This window comes from Onychomys torridus, chromosome 15 (assembly GCF_903995425.1).
Source record: "Onychomys torridus chromosome 15, mOncTor1.1, whole genome shotgun sequence".
In the NCBI taxonomy this organism is placed as follows: Eukaryota; Metazoa; Chordata; class Mammalia; order Rodentia; family Cricetidae; genus Onychomys; species Onychomys torridus.
The window spans coordinates 47,848,110-47,866,674 of record NC_050457.1 but is presented as its reverse complement, the minus strand read 5'-3'; the positions used below and the strand labels follow the sequence as shown (position 1 = coordinate 47,866,674).

General features: G+C 36.3%; 1 protein-coding gene across 2 annotated transcripts in view; it reads left to right on the top strand.

Annotated features, from left to right (window-relative positions):
• Positions 1–18,565, top strand: part of Nipbl (NIPBL cohesin loading factor) — a 167,182-nt gene that overhangs the window by 88,025 nt on the left and 60,592 nt on the right. For both annotated transcript variants that reach the window (XM_036206987.1, XM_036206988.1), the window contains exons 10-11: positions 6,187–7,794; positions 17,226–17,408. In XM_036206987.1, coding sequence (XP_036062880.1) covers positions 6,187–7,794; positions 17,226–17,408 — 1,791 coding nt within the window. The remainder of the gene's footprint in view (positions 1–6,186; positions 7,795–17,225; positions 17,409–18,565) is intronic.

The window sequence follows — 18,565 nt, the reverse complement described above, 5'->3', positions numbered from 1 at the left end:
AGGTTGCTGCCAACTGGGCTGCAGAGTGAGACCCTGTCTCAAAAAACCAACAACAATAAAAATAATAATACAAAGTGGGTATATCTAAGGAAAATTTTTGTGTATGTTTATTAGGCAGTTACATATTCCATTTGGTTTAGAATTCTATTTTAATAATGCAAAGTTTTTATAGTAAATTTTAGAAAGTTTTAAGCTAATATTAAATAGCAAACCCTAAGGATCAAAGAAGTTTTGATGGTGATTACAGTGAAGTGTTCCCTTTTATCAGACTAGTATATAGTAGGGCACAGTATGAAGGTAGACCTATGTTATGAGCTTGTTGGCTTACTTCATCCTTCATAGCCAAATAAAAGTAAGTCTTGCCAGGCAGTGGTGGCCCACACTTTTAATCCCAGGACTTGGGAAGCAGAGGCAGGTGGATCTCTGTGAGTTCAAGGCCAGCCTGGTCTACAGGGTGAGTTCTGGGACAGCCAGTCTGTTACACAGAGAAACCCGGTCTCAAAACAAAACAAACAAAAAAAAACCCCTAAGTCTCTAGTGCTTAATTATTTGGCAAATGCTAGGTACAAAATCTCTTAAAACTTTTAGGCAAGATACATTAGTTACTGAAATTGCTAGTATAATTTATGAATTTGATATCTTTACAAATGTGTGTATACATGATTATCCAAATATAAAGCATGCTTTATAGTTCAATTTTACTTCTTGATATTGAATAGAGTTCATTTTGCCTATCTATTATGTGACAGGCTCATCACTAAATAGCTGTGTTCTACCCTAAGAAATATGCTGAAGGTTCATGTTATCTCTTCTGTCATGAGGAATTTTTAACATTGTTGAAAAAGTGGTCTATATTTAAAAATTATTATACTGTAGTACTGGCAGAGTAAATCATAAATAGGAACCATAGTCTTTATTTTACTGGTTAGAGAACTGGAGTCTTTTATGGGTTTATTTGGTGTTTTGTTTTGGTTTTGACTTTTGAAACGTTGGTCATCAACCTTTGTTAAAGATAAAGTGTTGCTGATTCATTCTTAATTTGTGGTGGGAGTTTCAGTATAGGTTGTAATTGTGCATTGTACTCTCAGCCTTTATAAAAATTGTGCATGTTAAGTTATTTAGCTTTCTTTATGATATTGGTCTACACAAAATTTGTGACTACTATGACAGTTTTGAAACAAGTGTTCGAAATTGCACTGGCTAACCAGAAAAAGTAGTAGAGGACTGAATTTCTGTGTGACGTTTCATTTTTGTTACGGTAGATTCTGCTCTGAAAAAAGAGGGGAGGTAGTTTTGTTTTGGTTTTTTTAAGTGGAATGAAGGGCTTAAGAGATGACTTGGTGGATAAGAACACACTATGTTCTTGTAAAGGACTAGAGTTTGGTCCTCAGCACTCATAAAGAGTGCAGTGAAAGGGCTAGAGAGTGTCTTAGCGGTTAAGCATTCTTGTTCTTTCAGAGGACACAGATATGATTCCCAGCACCCACGTGTGGCTCACAACCCTCCATAACTCTAGTTCCATGTGCTCTGATGCCCCTTCTGACCTCAGCAGGGACCAGGCAGACTCATAGTACAAAGACATAACATACAAGCAGAACACATAAAGTAAAATACATATTTATAAAAGCGGAGTAAAAATAAAGGTAATTGTACTAGGCATAATTTTGCTTACTAATAAACTTATTTCTTACCTCTAACTTACTTGGGAGAATAAAAGCAATTACAATTTATTATTCTTCCAGAAGTTTGTGATACATATTTTACTTTGAATCACTTAATAGCTTTCTCCATAATCTGTGGTTAGGTAGCTACGACAAACTTAAGTGAGAACGAGAGGGCAAAGCTAGCATATCGTCTTAGTGAAAGTTCACGTACATTCTGTGACTATAAAGACGAAGTAGATCTTACTTCGTATCACAGTTGCCATGTTTAAGTTGTTTTCTGATGTCAGCTCCTATTTTGTCATACATAAATTATGTGGAGATTTGGAAAGATTAAAAATATGTATTATCGTATTCCATGGTTGTGCATAAAGTTGTAAGTAAAAGTGTAATTCTTTTGGAGTGGTGGTTTTGCTAAGTGAGCACTGGAAAGATAAAATAGTCACTTGAAATTAAATCATCATTTTAACCATTATTTTGATGTTTTCAAACTAAATTCTAAAGTTAGCTTTTAATGTGTTCTAGACAATGGCTCTGAGAACTTTGTGTTGTATCACTGGTAACAAGGAGCACACTGAACTACTTGTCTAGTTTTGCTGCATGCCTTTTCTAGGGTTTGAGTAGTTTGCCATGACATTTATTTGATATGGAAAAAAGATTTCTGTCAAAAAACAGAAACCAAAACGCTGTATCTTATAATTAAGAATAGAAGCTGATAACTGTGGAATTCAAGAAAAGAAATAGACTAGTCTTAATATTCTGCATATGTTGTGGTTAAGCCTAACATTACCTGGCTCTACACATAAGCAAAATGCTCTTCTGGATGCTGGGTATTTATGTTCCTTTGCCTGTTTGTTCTTTGGACATTCATAAATATATACACTAAAAGACTAATTGCAAATTAATGTTACACTATTCCAAAATAAGTTTCTCTCTATCAGCCTTGCTCATACTTGTAGCATCTGTAATTGTATTCATTAATTTTAAAATCCTGTTCATCTTTGCTTCTAGGATGACCTGTCAGGATTGTGTCTGCCCTTTGCGTGCTAAATATTCCTGCTTTCTTTTTTGTTAGAGGAATTCCTTTGTTTATCTTTGTCTATTTCTTCTCCCAAGGTCTGTTATCCATATCAGCAAATGTAAGGAATGGCCTAGCTTCCAATGTTTGTCGTAATGTTGAAATACTCTGACTGCAGCTGTTATAAGAAGTAAATTACAAATTGAGTACCTTTGATTTTCCCCCTAAAAAGTAAATCCAGAATGCTTTCACACACAAAATTTACTGAGCATCAAAATTTCAAGTTCCAGAGCATTATGAATTTTATTATTTTGAGGTTAGGGATGTCCAGCCCTAAAGTCCATGAAAATATTTCAAAGTCTGAAGTACTCAAAATCAGAAATACTTCAGTCCCAAGCACTTCAGATAAGGGATAGTCAACCTATGTTACCTACTATTCTGTGAAGTAGAGGTACTGGTATTTGGGACCAGAGTAAAACAGTGAGCCACCTGTCCTGTGCTGTTGTTTAGATGTGGGGTATTTTCATTTGTCCTAGTTGGCTACTGTGCATTCTGCTTTATAGTGGGTTTAGGTTTTGCTTAAAATGTATTTGGTAACTGTTAGAATTTGTCTCTTAGAAGCCTGAGAAGCTGAGGCTTTTGGAGGGTAGGGTCTTATTTTCAAAATATTCACAACTAGATGGCAAATGGTTTTGAAATTATTCCTTGTACACCTTTTCTTCAGGAGCACAGTGAATTCTGATAGCTAATGTTAAGATTCCTGAAACTAAAAAGAAATTAAAGGTAATCTGTGTCCCAAATACTAAGATTACTCTATACCTATGGGCTCCATTGTTATGTAAAGGTCATGATATAGTGAAGACAAAAGAAGTGGGCAAAGGTTCACTGTCCATATCCAGAACCTCTTTACAGGGATAAATCCAGAGGAGAACTGAAACAAACCTTGAAATCAGAAGATTAGTTCTCTTCCTGTACCCCCAACTCCCTGGAACAATGATACAATATTTGTCAAGAGATGAAAAATTCAGACCTGATTTGGTGACCCATACCTTTATTTCAGCAGTCGAGAGGCTGTGCAGGAAGATAAGTTAGAGACAGCCTGTACCATAGCAAGTCTTACACCAGCTTGAGACTGTCAGAGAGAAGGGGGGTGACAGAAGAGGGAGAGAAAGGCTGGGTTAAAACTTTGTATCCAGCAGTGTTTTCTTTGCTATAGACAAAGTAGGATCTTTCTTAATCTTTACAGTTTCGCTTATATACATATTATCTTTTGTGTTATAATTCGTATAATCTATAGTTTAAGAAATTTCTTTGAAATAACTTACTTGCCAAATTTTAATTTTAATAACAAAAGGTAAATTAAAATAAAGTTAATGATCCATAAACTCTTTTTTAATTATTTTAAAGTCTACCTACTGAGCTAACATTTATTTTTGAAATATATATATATATATATATATATATATATATATATATATATATATATATTAATCAGAGAATGAGGCACAGATTTCACAAAATTCTTCAGATGCCTAGGGTTAATTATATTAATTCTGAAGCATGATTAAGCTACTATTTTAATGACATTCACAAAAATCTGTTGCCTTGGAACTATAGGAATCTTAAGTTATATCAGTTTTTGGTTTTGTCATAAAAGATTAAGGGATAAGCTTAATAAGACATTCTGTTTGTGACCTAGTATTTGTTTTATGTGCTGTACAGCAAGAGTAAAAATTTCTGACAATATTTTAAAGGGATTCTTTAAATATGTTTTTGTATTCTGAGAATTTGTTTCCTTGGGTATTGATGCAAAAGGCTTTATATACACTCTTTATCTGGCAGGTTATTTGGAACTTGGGAGAACAATGTAATGATAATAATGGTAACATTTTATTATTGTTGTTTTAGAAGTGGAGCATGTGTGACTATGGTTTTAACTTCTGTGTAACAGAAAGAGCCGATTGTATGTTTGGGATGGGGTCCTGGAGGTCAAACTCATACTCTCGTACATTCTAAGCAAGCATTCTACCACTGAGACATCTTCAGCCCTGAAGTACATTTTCATTACATTTGATTAGACTTTTTATTGGAATCAGCTGCTCTTTCTGACTTTGATAGTTAAACAATGGAATTTGGCATAGAAAAGATGCATTACAACTTTAAAAGTGTTCTCAGGATTTTATTCCGGTACCACAAATAAAATAATGATGTTTCATCTGTTGCTTTGAAGTTTTAACTTTAAGATACTGTTCCCTTAAATGGTATATTCCATTGATGACTATTATCAGAGAATCTAGAAATTATCTTCTAAAAGTAACTAAAAATGACTTTTAAAACATAATCAAGAAGTTCAGGAAATAAATTGAGTAGACAAAAACCACAAGGCACTATAAACTAGTTTTTAGAACTAGAGATTCAGTTCATAGACGGTGAACCAGAAATCTTCTGAATTAGAAATAGAATCAAACAAACAAATGCATAGTTGCTAAAAAGTGCTTCCCAATCTGTTGAATAGTAGATTTGTGTCAGTATGCATGTGTCATTATATTTCAGAATACTGTAGTTCTTTTTCCCTGCTGTGGTCGATAATCTAAACCACTAGAATGAAAAGCCTAAAGACATTTTTGTCCATGAAAGTTGCTCAAAGCAAGATTTATCAAAGTAAAGTAAAGTGCTTATAATCTCTCTCACAGGAGACCAAGGCAAGAGGATCCAGAGTTCAGGGCCACTGTGGCCTACATTATAAGTTCTAGCCCAGGTTAAAGTATTTAGCAAGACCCTAACTCAAACACACAAACAAAAACAGGATATATCTTTTAAAAAGAAAGAAAGAAAGAAAGAAAGAAAGAAAGAAAGAAAGAAAGAAAGAAAGAAAGAAAGAAAGAAAGAAAGAAAAGGAAGTTCCATGTTTCTGAGTATGCCCATGATACATACAGCTTCCTTATTCATTTTTACTTCTAACATTGTGTGTTAGCTTTTGAGTTCCATATGCACTGTTAACATCTGAAGAATTTGAATTCTGGATTAAAGCATAATGGGAAAATCATGGTATTTTGTTATTCTATCATTTACCTTTCTTCAGTGACATAACTACATCTACACTTTAGTTTTATTCTTTTCTGTTTTTTATGTCTGACATGTAGTAGTAGTAAAAGATTGTGCTTCCAATTGTATTTGGCGGATTTAGAACTCTTGTTTTAACAATAAAATAATCATAAGTGAAAATATATGATTTATAGCTAGTCTTAAAAAACAGCTTGGGTCTTTTATATATAAACATAAATTCATGTGTGTATTACAAGTTCTATTCTTTTGTATTCTTATACTTACATACTCAAAATGCTACTGAATTATTTTTGATATAATCTATTAATTATTGAAGTTCAGTAAGCATACAGATCTCCTCAAATCTTAGTAATCATTCATGCTTTTTTAAAATTTATTTTGTTTTTAGTAAAATAAGAATGTGTCTGTTACTGATATTGGATATTTATGTTTAAATTTCAGATAAACCTTTGAAAAAAAGGAAACAAGATTCTTACCCACAGGAGGCTGGGGGTGCTCCAGGAGGTAATAGACCAGCTTCTCAGGAGACGGGTTCTACGGGAAATGGGTCAAGGCCAGCATTAATGGTTAGCATTGATCTTCATCAGGCAGGAAGAGTGGACTCTCAGGCTTCTATAACTCAGGATTCAGACTCCATAAAAAAGCCTGAAGAAATCAAACAGTGTAATGATGCACCCATTCCTGTTCTTCAGGAAGATGTTATTGGAAGTCTTAAGTCTATACCAGAAAACCATCCTGAGACACCTAAAAAAAAGTCTGATGCTGAGCTCTCAAAAAGTGAGATGAAACAAAATGAAAGTAGGTTGTCAGAATCTAAACCAAATGAAAACCAACTGGTGGAGACCAAGTCAAATGAAAGTAAGTTAGAAACTAAGACTGAGACCCAAACAGAAGAACTTAAACAGAGTGAGAACAGAACGACAGACTCCAAACAAAACGAGGCTGTAGTTGAGCCTAAACAGAATGAAAATAGACTGTGCGACACAAAACCAAATGAGAACAAACAAAACAATACCAGGTCAGAAACAACAAGACCAAGACCTGAAACCCCAAAGCAGAAAGCTGAAAGCCGGCCTGAAACTCCAAAGCAAAAGGGTGAAGGTCGACCTGAAACCCCAAAACAGAAGGGTGAGGGACGACCTGAGACTCCAAAGCAAAAGGGTGAAGGCCGGCCTGAAACTCCAAAGCAGAAAGGTGAAGGCCGGCCTGAAACCCCAAAACACAGGCATGAAAATAGGAGGGATGCTGGAAAGCCATCAACAGAGAAAAAGCCCGATGTGTCTAAGCATAAACAGGATATCAAATCTGACTCACCTCGCTTAAAATCAGAAAGAGCTGAAGCCTTAAAGCAAAGACCTGATGGGCGATCTGAGTCACTAAGACGTGACCATGATAGTAAACAAAAATCAGATGACAGGGGTGAGTCAGAACGACATCGGGGGGATCAGTCAAGGGTTCGAAGACCAGAAACATTGAGATCTTCTAGCAGAAATGAACATAGCATTAAATCTGATGGTTCAAAAACTGAAAAGTTAGAAAGAAAACACAGGCATGAATCAGGGGACTCACGGGACAGACTTTGTTCTGGGGAACAAAAATCAAGACCAGACAGTCCTCGTGTAAGACAAGGAGATACTAACAAATCCAGACCTGGTTTTAAGTCACCAAATAGTAAGGATGACAAAAGGACAGAGGGTAACAGAAGCAAAGCAGACAGTAATAAAGCGCACACTGACAATAAGGCCGAATTTCCAAGCTATTTGTTGGGGGGCAGGTCTGGTGCATTGAAAAATTTTGTCATTCCAAAACTCAAGAGGGATAAAGATGGCAATATTACTCAGGAAACTAAGAAAATGGACATGAGAGGAGAGCAGAAAGACAAAGTAGAAAAAATGGGATTAGTTGAAGATCTAAACAAAGGCGCTAAGCCTGTAGTTGTTCTGCAAAAACTGTCGCTGGATGATGTCCAGAAGCTAATTAAAGATAGAGAGGATAAAGCAAGAAGTTCCCTTAAGTCTATCAAGAATAAGCCATCCAAGTCAAATAAAGGTAAGAGTACTTCCACTGCCACTGTATTCCTTAAGTTTGCAACATTTATTTAAGAAAACAGTTATTTTCAGGAATATAGATTAAATTTTTTTAGTAAACTTTTCTCCCACTCCTGTACTTGAACTAGTCATGACAGTTGTGAATTTTACTTCTCTCTGGATATAGAAAGACGTTCTTTCTCTGTTAATTTCAAGTATTTCTGAAAATTACTTGTTCATCAATGTGTTACAGTAGACATATTTAGTGCTAAAAAGATACCTTGGCTATGGAGATACACTATACAATACAGTAATTAATTTCTAACATCTTGGTAAAGGTGTGTATAGTATGCAAGAACAAGTTTATAATTTTTAATTGTTACATTTTACTTCCTTACGGACTTTATGATTTAATTATTGATGAATCATTAGAATTTTTATTATTTATAGTTTCTTAAAAGTTTTTTTTCCTGGGGAAAATAGTTAGGGAAATAGATTTTGTAACTTAAAAATATAAAAAGGTAGGGAATGGCACTTCCTTCTTAAACTGGAGGTGAAGCTGGTGTTATTTTTGCATGGTTGCTGAATTAAATTCTCTAGTTACCTGACTGAAATTAAGTGTTGAGAATATAATTGCAGTTTATGAAAAAAATACAATCTTGTATTCCTTTGTATACCCGCGTTTAATATATCGTTTGTTTTTTAATGGTGCCATGGTGGCGAGACCTATTTAACCTGTGTTTAATCTGCTAATACAATCTAAAATGCAGTTCTGAAGACAGTAGAGCAAAATGTTTGTTTGACTTTAGGTTTTCATTCTGTGACCATCACTTAAAACTTTGCATTTATACTTATAAACAAATACATTAAATCTAGAATTACTGTCCAGTATGGTAGTCAGTAGCCTTTTGGCTGTTTTAGTTGAAATTAACATTTGACTACTGTAAGCACATATAGGAAAAATTTGTATCATCACAGAAAGTTCAACCGAGTAACACTGTAGTATAGTAGAAACAGAAACTGTAATTATTACTGTTTGTAGTGTACTGTTGTAGCTATCTACCAAGGGAAATAGTATTATAAAAATCTCTTCATTCAAAGTAATTTGTGGCTAATCTGTTTCTACTTTTACATGGTTTGTATCAAACATTCACTTTTTTGCTACTGTTATATTTCTCAAAAATGAAGATTACTTGCTGAATTGCTGTTACTTGTGCCCTTCTAGGATTGTTAGGGCAATCAGAACTATAAATTAATAGGTGGTGTTTATTGTTTAACTTGAATGTATCCTTCTGCAATTGCTTCTTAAAAATAATTCGAAGAGGTATAGACTATGTGACTAGCACAAGAATTGTTTCTTTTAAATGAAGTTCATTTGTTTGATAGGATTTGCTCTTGGTTTGGGGCTTTCTGTTTGTGTTGGTTGGTTGGTTGGGTGGGTGGTTTGGTGTTTTTGTTTTGTTTATTTTGGAGACAGGGTTTTTCTGTGTATCCCTGGCTGTCCTGGAATTCAGAGACCCATCTGCCTATGTCTCCCAGTTGTTGGGGTTAAAGGCATGTACCACCATGCCCATCTAAATGAAGATTTTCATTAATTCTCAGTGAATGTTTTGGGACAGCTTGTATTTACAGAGAATATAGTTTGGGGGCTGAGCATGGTGGCATGTACCTGTAATCCTAGCACTTAGGAGGCAGGAGCAGGCAGATCTCTGTGAGCTTGAGGCCAGCCTGGTCTACAGTGAGTTCCAGGTCAGCCAGGTCTACTGTTTGAAAAAACAAAGCACACAAACAAAAGCTAGTGAAAAGGCTGAGAGGATAAAGGTGCTTGCTACACAAGCCTGGCAGCCTGAGTTCTACAAGTTCTCCAAGTCCCAGAATCTACATGTGGAAGGAGAGAACCAAGTCCACAAATTGTCCTGACCTTCTTTCCATGAATACTGCCCCAAGGATGCCAGGAATATACATACATCATGGGCATGTGCACTCACAAGCACACATAAAAAAAATTAATTAAATTTAAAAATAAGAATATGGGGGGGGGTGGGCATTTAGCACAGTGGTAGAGCGCTTGCCTAGCAAGCACAAGGCCCTGGGTTCGATCCTCAGCTCCAAAAAAAGAAAAAAGAAAAAGAAAAGGTGTTTACCACCACTGCCTGGTTTATAATACTTTGCTGGGCGTTGGTGGCACACGCCTTTAATCCCAGCACTCAGGAGGCAGAGGCAGGCAGATCTCTGTGAGTTCACGGCCAACCTGGTCTACCAAGCAAGATCCAGGAAAGGTGCAAAGCTACATAGAGAAACCCTGTCTCGAGAAAAAAAAAAAGAATATGTTATGTAGTTTTAATAGAAGAAGTAGAAAGGTGGAAAGTGTCAGTTGCCTTGCCTTTTAAGCTCTATTTTAACAAAGTCTTTTACAACTGCTAAAGAACATTAAGAGGTGGGTGTGATGGTGCAAGCCTGTGTCCCAGCATTCTGCACCTGGGCAGCAAAGGCAGGAGGATCTGAGCAAGCTGTAGGCCATCCTGGTCTATATAGGGAGTTTCTGGCCAGCCAGAGCTAGACATGAGATACTAAACAGAGAGGGAGAGACAGGCAGGAGAGTCTCTGTGAGCTGTAAGCTAGCCTGATACACGGAGTGAGTTCTAGAATAGCCAAGACTCCATAGTGAGACCCTGTTTCCAAACACAAAATCAGCAAAAATAGTATATTATTGGGCCAGTGAGAAGGCTCAGGAGGCAAAGGCTACAAACTCCAAATTATTAATAGCTGTGTTATTTTGCATTGTTTTTTCACATCTTTCTTTAATGCTAATTCATGTTTCTTATGAGTATATGCTTGATATGGTCATATTAATAAGTAAATAGATTAAGTGTCTACCTATTAGCAGTACATGTCTAGCTATGAGGATATTTGTGTATATATGCACATATATTGAGAGATCTGCAATTACAATATGCAGAATTTGGGGGGATATTTTGTTTCCTGCGACAGTCTTACTATGTAGCCCTGACTGTCCTGGAGCCCACTTTATATACCAGGCTGGCCTCAAACTCACAGAGATCTACTTCACCCCAAGTGCCGTGATTAAAGGTATACACCACAAACCTATACCTAGCCAGGGTTTTGATAAAAATATCTTTTGATCCTCAGATTTATTTCCAGACAATACATTAGATGGGGAAATGTAGGTTATAGATCAGAATCCATATCTATATTTTTGTTTTTTTAGTGACATTCTATTTTTACATATATTTTCTATCTCTGTTACTAAGCTGACACAATTACACAATTGTGTATTTTCTTATTATTTGTAGTTGAAACACAGTTAGATAAAAGAATTAGTCTGAATATTGCTGGGATATTCTTACAGTTAATTTTGTCCTAGCACAAAAATTCTTAGTAACTTTTCCTTTGTTGAAAAAGCCATAAAAATCTACCCTCAAATATTTTTACTTTAATGTTTATATAGTTAATACTCAATCTTCAGGATAATTTTAAGTTCTTTGAATATGCTTTAGGCCAATAAATTTTCAAAGTACAGAGTGGTATAAATTAATTTAGGTTACTGACATAATTTAATTTTTATATGAGTGTATTGAATGTAAACTGATATTGTTACATTTGACCACTGAGGTAATATGTATGTAGCCCTAGTATCTAGCATATTACTTCATACATAATAAGTGCCTAATAAATCATTTGGGACTCTGTTGCTGTTATTCAGAAAAGGCCATTGTGTAGAGATTACAAGTATATACTGAAAAGCCAGGCATTGATGGCACATCCCTTTAATCTCAGCATCTGGGAGACAGGCAGGTGGATCTGAGTTTGCCGCCAACCTGGTCTACAGAGCGAGTTCCGGGTTAGCCAGATCTACACAGAGAAAAACAAACTCTACATTCTTACAAACTATAACAAGAGCTTCTTCATTTCCAGATTCTTGTTCTCTAAACTTTGTATTAACTTTTTGCCCTGCCAGCTTCCTAACTTCTGTTACAGTACAAAGGAAACCTAGTCATATTCCGTGTGTTCACGCCTCCTTAGCCTTGTTTGGATTTGTCGTCATGACACAATAGGTTCCATGTCAGTTCTGTTTCCTCTGCTGCCCTCTTCTGGCCCCCAGGCATCAGGCATGTACATGGTGCACGATATATGTGAGGGCAAAACACACATAAGAACAAAGTAAAAATTTTAGATCTTTTTAAAAAAAAAAAAAACCTATTTTCAAAAGAAGTTACAAAATGTTCCTTTTTTTTTCTCCTCCCTCTACTTTTTTCCAACTACTATTTTCTCCATTACTTGATTTAGTGCCTCCAAAAATATCCTTTATGATTTGTGTGATCATCTTTTGGGGGGGGGGGTATTGTTATATGCATGTCCACATGTGTGTGCACTTTGTGGGTGTCAGGGGTTAAAGTCAAGTGTCTTCTATAATGAATCTTCATTTTATTTACTAATGCATGGTTTCTCACTGAACCTGAAATTTGCTCACCTAGCATACTAGTTTGGCTAGCCAGTCTTCCTCAGGAATCTCTTGTCTGCCTCCTAAGCCCTGGTATAATAGTGAGCCCCCATACCCACCTGGCTCTTTTTACATGGGTGCTGAGGATGTGAGTGTGGCCTCGCACTTGGCAAGAGCTTTATCCACTGAGCTGTCTTCTTTAAAAACTGAGGTACTGGGTAGGAGTCTGGAACTTATCTACTAGTTCTAACAGCTAGCAATGATGTAATCAGTGTTACTTGGCCTGATGATAGCAGTTCTTAGTAGAAGTACTTAGCATCTCTTCTACCTTTTGTAGTCATTGAACTACTAAGTGCTGCCCTTAAAATGCGTTGTTTGCCACCCTTTACCCACCCTTACCAATCTCATCTAGTTGAGCTGTGCTTTGCTCAGCTTCTATGGAGAATGGTGTTTCTGAGTGAGTTTGTAGCATAGTCTGAATTCTTGAACTAGAGAATATCGTTCTGTCTTCTTTACAATAGAAAAGAAGACATACTGTTCAAGAATCTTTAATAATACCACATAGAATTTTGTTTTATTTTAGCAGTTTTATGATGCACATTTCAAAAATCTTACATAAAGACTTTAGAAAGTGTTGGTAGAATATTTATTACAGAAATTATTCTCATTTGTAACTACTAGTTAAGTGTGATTTGAGAAGAGTATATTGAAATTTTGTGCCCATGATTTCCATTTGTAGAAATGTTATTCAAATTATATGCAATAGTTATTATTAATGTAAAGAGATTCATTCAGTAGAAACTTTTTTCATACAAATTAAATGGATTGATCTGGAGATTGAGCTCTGTGTGGTGTTTGCTCCAGGGTAGCTGAGACTGTAGGGTCAGTTTAGTACTGCAATGAGAGAGGTGAACATATACTACTTAACCATTTCGTATTTCGAGTCACCCCATAACATAGTGTCTGTAGGGCTCTCAAACATGTAGAAATAGGCATCTTCTATGTCTTAGTTACTCTTCCATTGCTGCGATAAAATACTGTGACCAAACCCACTTAAGAGGGAAGAGGGGTTAGGGTTAGTTCAAGTCCATCATGGCAGAGAAGTCAACGTAGCACAAACTAAGGCAGCCACTCACATTGCAGCTTTCAGGATGAGAGCGCCAAGTGCTGGTGCTCACCTAGCCTTTGCCTTTTTGTGTCGTCCAGGACTTAAGGCCTGGGGATGCCCTCACCAATTCCTGGAAGGGTCTTCCCTTCTCACATTTACTTCATCAAGTCAGTCCCTTATAGGTTTGACCAGAAGCTAACCTAACCTAAATAATTCCTCACTGGTGTGCCCAGAGGCTTGTCTCATAGCTGATTCTAGATCTTGTCAAGTTGATAATCAGTATTAGCCGTCACATATTTGATGACAGAGAGGGTTAGCAAATAATTCCCATAAAAACCTTCTTCTATTTGTAAAAGAAATGATCTTTAACATACTAAATTCCCTTATTCAAAAAAAAATTAATGTGGCCTTGCTGAAGAGTCTATGTAGATACCAAGCAATAAATTCTTACTTGATAATAGTACTATAAATAAAATGGGTATTCTAAATATGCGCCTTTCTACCTTTCCCACCAAATACTCTGGCTTCTCGTTTTTCAATTTTTTGAAGTTCTCATTTAAACTCACATTATATAAATTATAGTACTGGAAATAGTGGAATCCAAACTTTGAAAAATAACCTTTCAAAGCTTGATATATTCATTTTTGAAAACTGAGAAACCAACTTTCTTCTGCTTTGTACAGTTATGAGGAACAAATGAATGTTGTAATAACAGCTATACTTTATATCCAAGAATGCAGGCAATCTGCTTTTACCAAGTTCATCTAATACAATTTTAAAATGGCTGTAGGTGTATATTGTGTGTAAGCAGTGTGTTATTCAGGATGCTCCTGCTGCACTGCACTACTATCATTATATGTACATAGCAGGAAAAGGGTCATATGACCCCTAATTTCTACATTTCTGTCTTGAGTAGTATGATGTCATTTACATAAGTACTTGCCAGAAAGCAGGTTCTGACATTCTTCCATGTGGTAGTTTGACAACTGAATAATGAAATCTTTGTAATGTTGATATCAAAGTTAAAACTATAATGCTAACACTGGGTTTTTCTTTTGCCTGTTTCATTTATAATAGTGTTCTTTCACGGTACAAATCAACTAATTCATTAATATTTTTCCTTCATTAAATAAACTATCTTACAAGAACACATACCTGACATGCTTAAGATAATGGTTTCAGTGCCCAGTAACTCCCCCCCAAAAAAATAACAGATGGTTTTGTGATGACCGAAACTTTATAGATTAGTGATTCCACCAATGAGATAGGTATCACTGTTTGATTTTAAACTAAGCATAATGTGATATGCATCAGGGACCTGCAAGCTTTTTCTGTAAATGACTATAAGTAAATATAATTGCTGTTTCAGTACCAACAGTCTTTGTAACTATTTTTCAGTGTGATCTGCTCTTCTTTGTATTCCCTTTATTTGGGGGCATTTTAAGGTTATAGTGGCCGAAACTAAAAATCTTTAGTGTGGCGCTTTTATTTCAATGAATAAATATTCAACAGTGGTATTGCTAAAAAGTTTGAACACCATTTGCTGCATTAGCAGAGTCTGAGTATGCACAGGTCAGAAGATGGGGGGGTATATCTATATGAGAGAGAGAGAGAGAGACAGAGAGAGAGAGAGATGGAACTCGGAAGCAGAACCTAAATCATTAAAAATAATCTCAGAACCATAAAACTTCCCAGCAAGATGTTGCACTCTGGCACTTGGGAGGCAGAAGCAGATGGGTCTTTGTGAACTGGAGACGGACCTGGTATGCATAATAAGTTCCAGGCCAGCCAGAGCTACATAGTTACTTGAAAGAAAGAACAACCATAAAACTAATTTTGCAACTTGTTTCTAAGTCACAACTTGAAAATTCCTGGGTAAGGGCTTGGGGAGTTGGCTCCATGGGTAAAGGCACTTTACCAAATCTCACAACCTGAGTTCATCCCCAGGAATCAAATGGTGGAAGAAGAGGACCCACTCCTTAAAGTTGTCCTCTGACCTCCACACTGTGGCATGCATATTCCTGCTTGTGTGCACCCACATTCACACAGTGAATAAATAAAAGTCATTTTTAATGAGAAAATTACTAGGAAACTGTAAAGAAGACATACCAGTTCATAGACTGCTGAAGCTCTGTTACTTTCAGGACCGTTGCTTCGATGCCGTCAGATAGAGAGAATACTTACTTCTCTAGTGCCACAGATAAGTGGCTGATAGCCCTCCGACCCTTTTTAGTAAAGCTGAACAATAATTAGGTTTCCTGGCAGCATTTAAGACATCTATGTTCTTAGACAAAGTTAAGGCAACTTTACTCAGTTACTGTGTCACTCTCCCTCAAGACCTTGCCTTGTGATGTGATATGCACAGAGCCTCTTTGTTATTACGCTGACAACCACTAGCATTTCTCTCAAGTGCTATTTGACTCAGTGTACGAACGAGCATCCATGCCAAATGTATGTAGTTTTTCTCCCCGTTTTCTGTCGTTTTTATTTTTATCAAATTAGTGCTCAAACATAAAGTCAACATTCTTTCTGTAAAGCCAACTCTTTGTAACCTCAGAGTTTGCATTCACGAGCTCTCCATATCCATGCACTCTCTGAAATCCCCAGGGTTGAGTCTTGTGCTTTCCCTACCAGTCACTAGAATTGCATCTTTTAGATAGACACCGTCTGTGTCCATGGCAAAGCAGAAAACTGGGAAGTCTTGAAGAGCCTTTGTGATACCGAATAAAACTTTCAGAACAGCAACAGCTATATTCTCAAAATTGGTATTGCATTCTGTATCTTAAGTAATGTAAGACTCTTGAGACTGGGAAATATGTCTTGATACCCATTTATTTTTGTCATTTGTTTTCTTTTTATGTAAGCATTGTTATTTGAATGTTACAAGAGGTAGTGTTAATGTTGGTTATAAGTTGCTAATGTCTCCCTGCTGTGAACCAGTAAGGAACATTTGATCCCATTTTATAAAATCTACCATGTAAGATATCAATTCCAGTCTTCCACACAAAGGTTTACATAGGTAAGTAGTTAGGTAAAATCATCACCTTTGTTAGTCATCAAGGGTAAATTGTCTTGGAAAAAATTAGTGTTTACTGCTTCTACTTTATTTTTAAATAGCCAGAATAATACTAACAAGTGTTTTCTTCTTAGAAACTGTGTAAAAATGTTTATGTCACTAGGTTTTCATGGTGTTGATGATTCTCAGTATTGTTTGTTGATAGACTTTCCTGTCATCCCTCATTCATGGGAAAATGTAAAACTATCAGAACAGGCTTGAATTCACTATTTTCAGTTGTAAACATTTTTAAATATTTTGGTTTATCAGTCCTACTTTACAGACTCCTGTTATATTTAATTAAATGTTACTGTTTTGTCCTTAAAAGGAAGTTTTTGTGATGCTAAAGGCATTCATTTGCTTCTCAAATACACAGTGGCAGGTAAAGATGCATAAAGCTCTTTCCCAGCCACCATAGCCACTGTCAGAAACACAGAGGAAGAGAAGGAGGTGGTAAGTGCCCTCTCCCTTAGTGTACTCAAGAGCTGCTTTCCTTCCAGTTCTGGAGGCCTGCCTGCACTAGGCCTCGTGAAGACTTTGGTTTTTAAAAAGCACAGCAGAGAGGTGACAGTGGAACTCAGTGGCACAGTGCTCCCAACATGTACGAGGCGCCAGCACCTTTTAGGGAAAGTGATTATATAACTAACTCTGTTATTACAGTAATGATGTCGATTTTTGGAATTATATAAGGATATATGCATGTATAAATTTTTATGTTTAGAGTTAATAATTCTATTGCAAATATAAAAAGGTTTTGTTTTTATAGTGCGAATTTGGTTAAAATTTTTATCTTCAGATTTAAATTTCTTTCTCACCTTTCATTAATAGGTAGTATAGATCAATCAGTGTTAAAAGAATTGCCCCCTGAACTCCTGGCAGAAATTGAATCTACCATGCCACTTTGTGAACGTGTGAAAATGAACAAACGCAAACGTAGCACAGTTAATGAAAAGCCAAAATATGCTGAAATCAGTTCAGATGAAGATAATGATAGTGATGAAGCTTTTGAATGTAAGTATCATTTAACTGTTTTTAGGAATTAAAGGCAGATTAATTAATATGTGTCACATAATTTGGGGGCTAACAACAGCACAGTTACCTTAATTCTTAATAACCTAGTATAGCAAGATTTTTTTTTCTTTATACTTTAAAATTATATGAAAGATGAGATCAGTTGGCACCAAGAAAAAAATTGAGATGAGCTGTAATTAATAATAGAAAACACCAAGTATGTGTCTATTTGTATTTAACCTGTACTGGACTCCTGATATATACTAGGCATTGGAAATAAAAATACAAATAAAAATGTGACCCCCTGTCTCACAGTCTCAGTCTCTTGGGGGAAATATGTAATTAATAATTGTAGTACAATGGTAATAGTAAATGCAGGGTGCTGTGGGAGCACATTGGCATCAATATCAGTGGGGGTTCGGAGAATGCTTACTGGAAGAGGTGACACTTGAGTTGAGTCTGGAAGGACACGTGGGAGATAGCCAGATAAAGAAATATTTAAAACCATACTATCACTAAATTATGAATGGCTTAGCCACATTGTGGATAATCTGTGTGGTTTGGACCTGGCTTCTCCTTTTTGCCCAGCTGTGTCCTGGAATTCCTCCCTTGTTTCACTGTTTTCCAGAGCTGGCTTCTTCACTACACAGCTACCTCTCTACAACACTGTGATCACCTGTCTTTGCACTAGACTTGCTATACCTCGCCTGTCTTCCTACTGGTCCACTGAAAAAGTTCTTCTCTTTTATCCCTATCTTCCTTCTTCTGGAGCAAGAGAATTGAGCCTAGCCAAGAGGGGTCAGCAACCTTGTTTGACTTAAACGGCATTCAGTGGAAACAGACTATGGGAGATCTTCACTTGTGTGCCAACTGACTTAGTCATAATGACCAAAAGAAGTGGGAAGACCACCAGTGTGTTCTACCTTTTCCACCTAGTGTCTGTAGATTGAGGTGTGACAAGCAAGGGCAGGAAGGACAGATGCATGCTGCCATTTTTAAGTGTATATTGCCGATGGAAGCTCTTCACCTCCTCCAAAGTTTTTAATCAATGTTCATTTACTCATCCTTTTCAAATTGTGAGCTCTTCAGCTAGAGCAGTAGACTATGATACTGAACAAATTTCAACAGGTTTAAAATTGAAATATACAACAAAAATA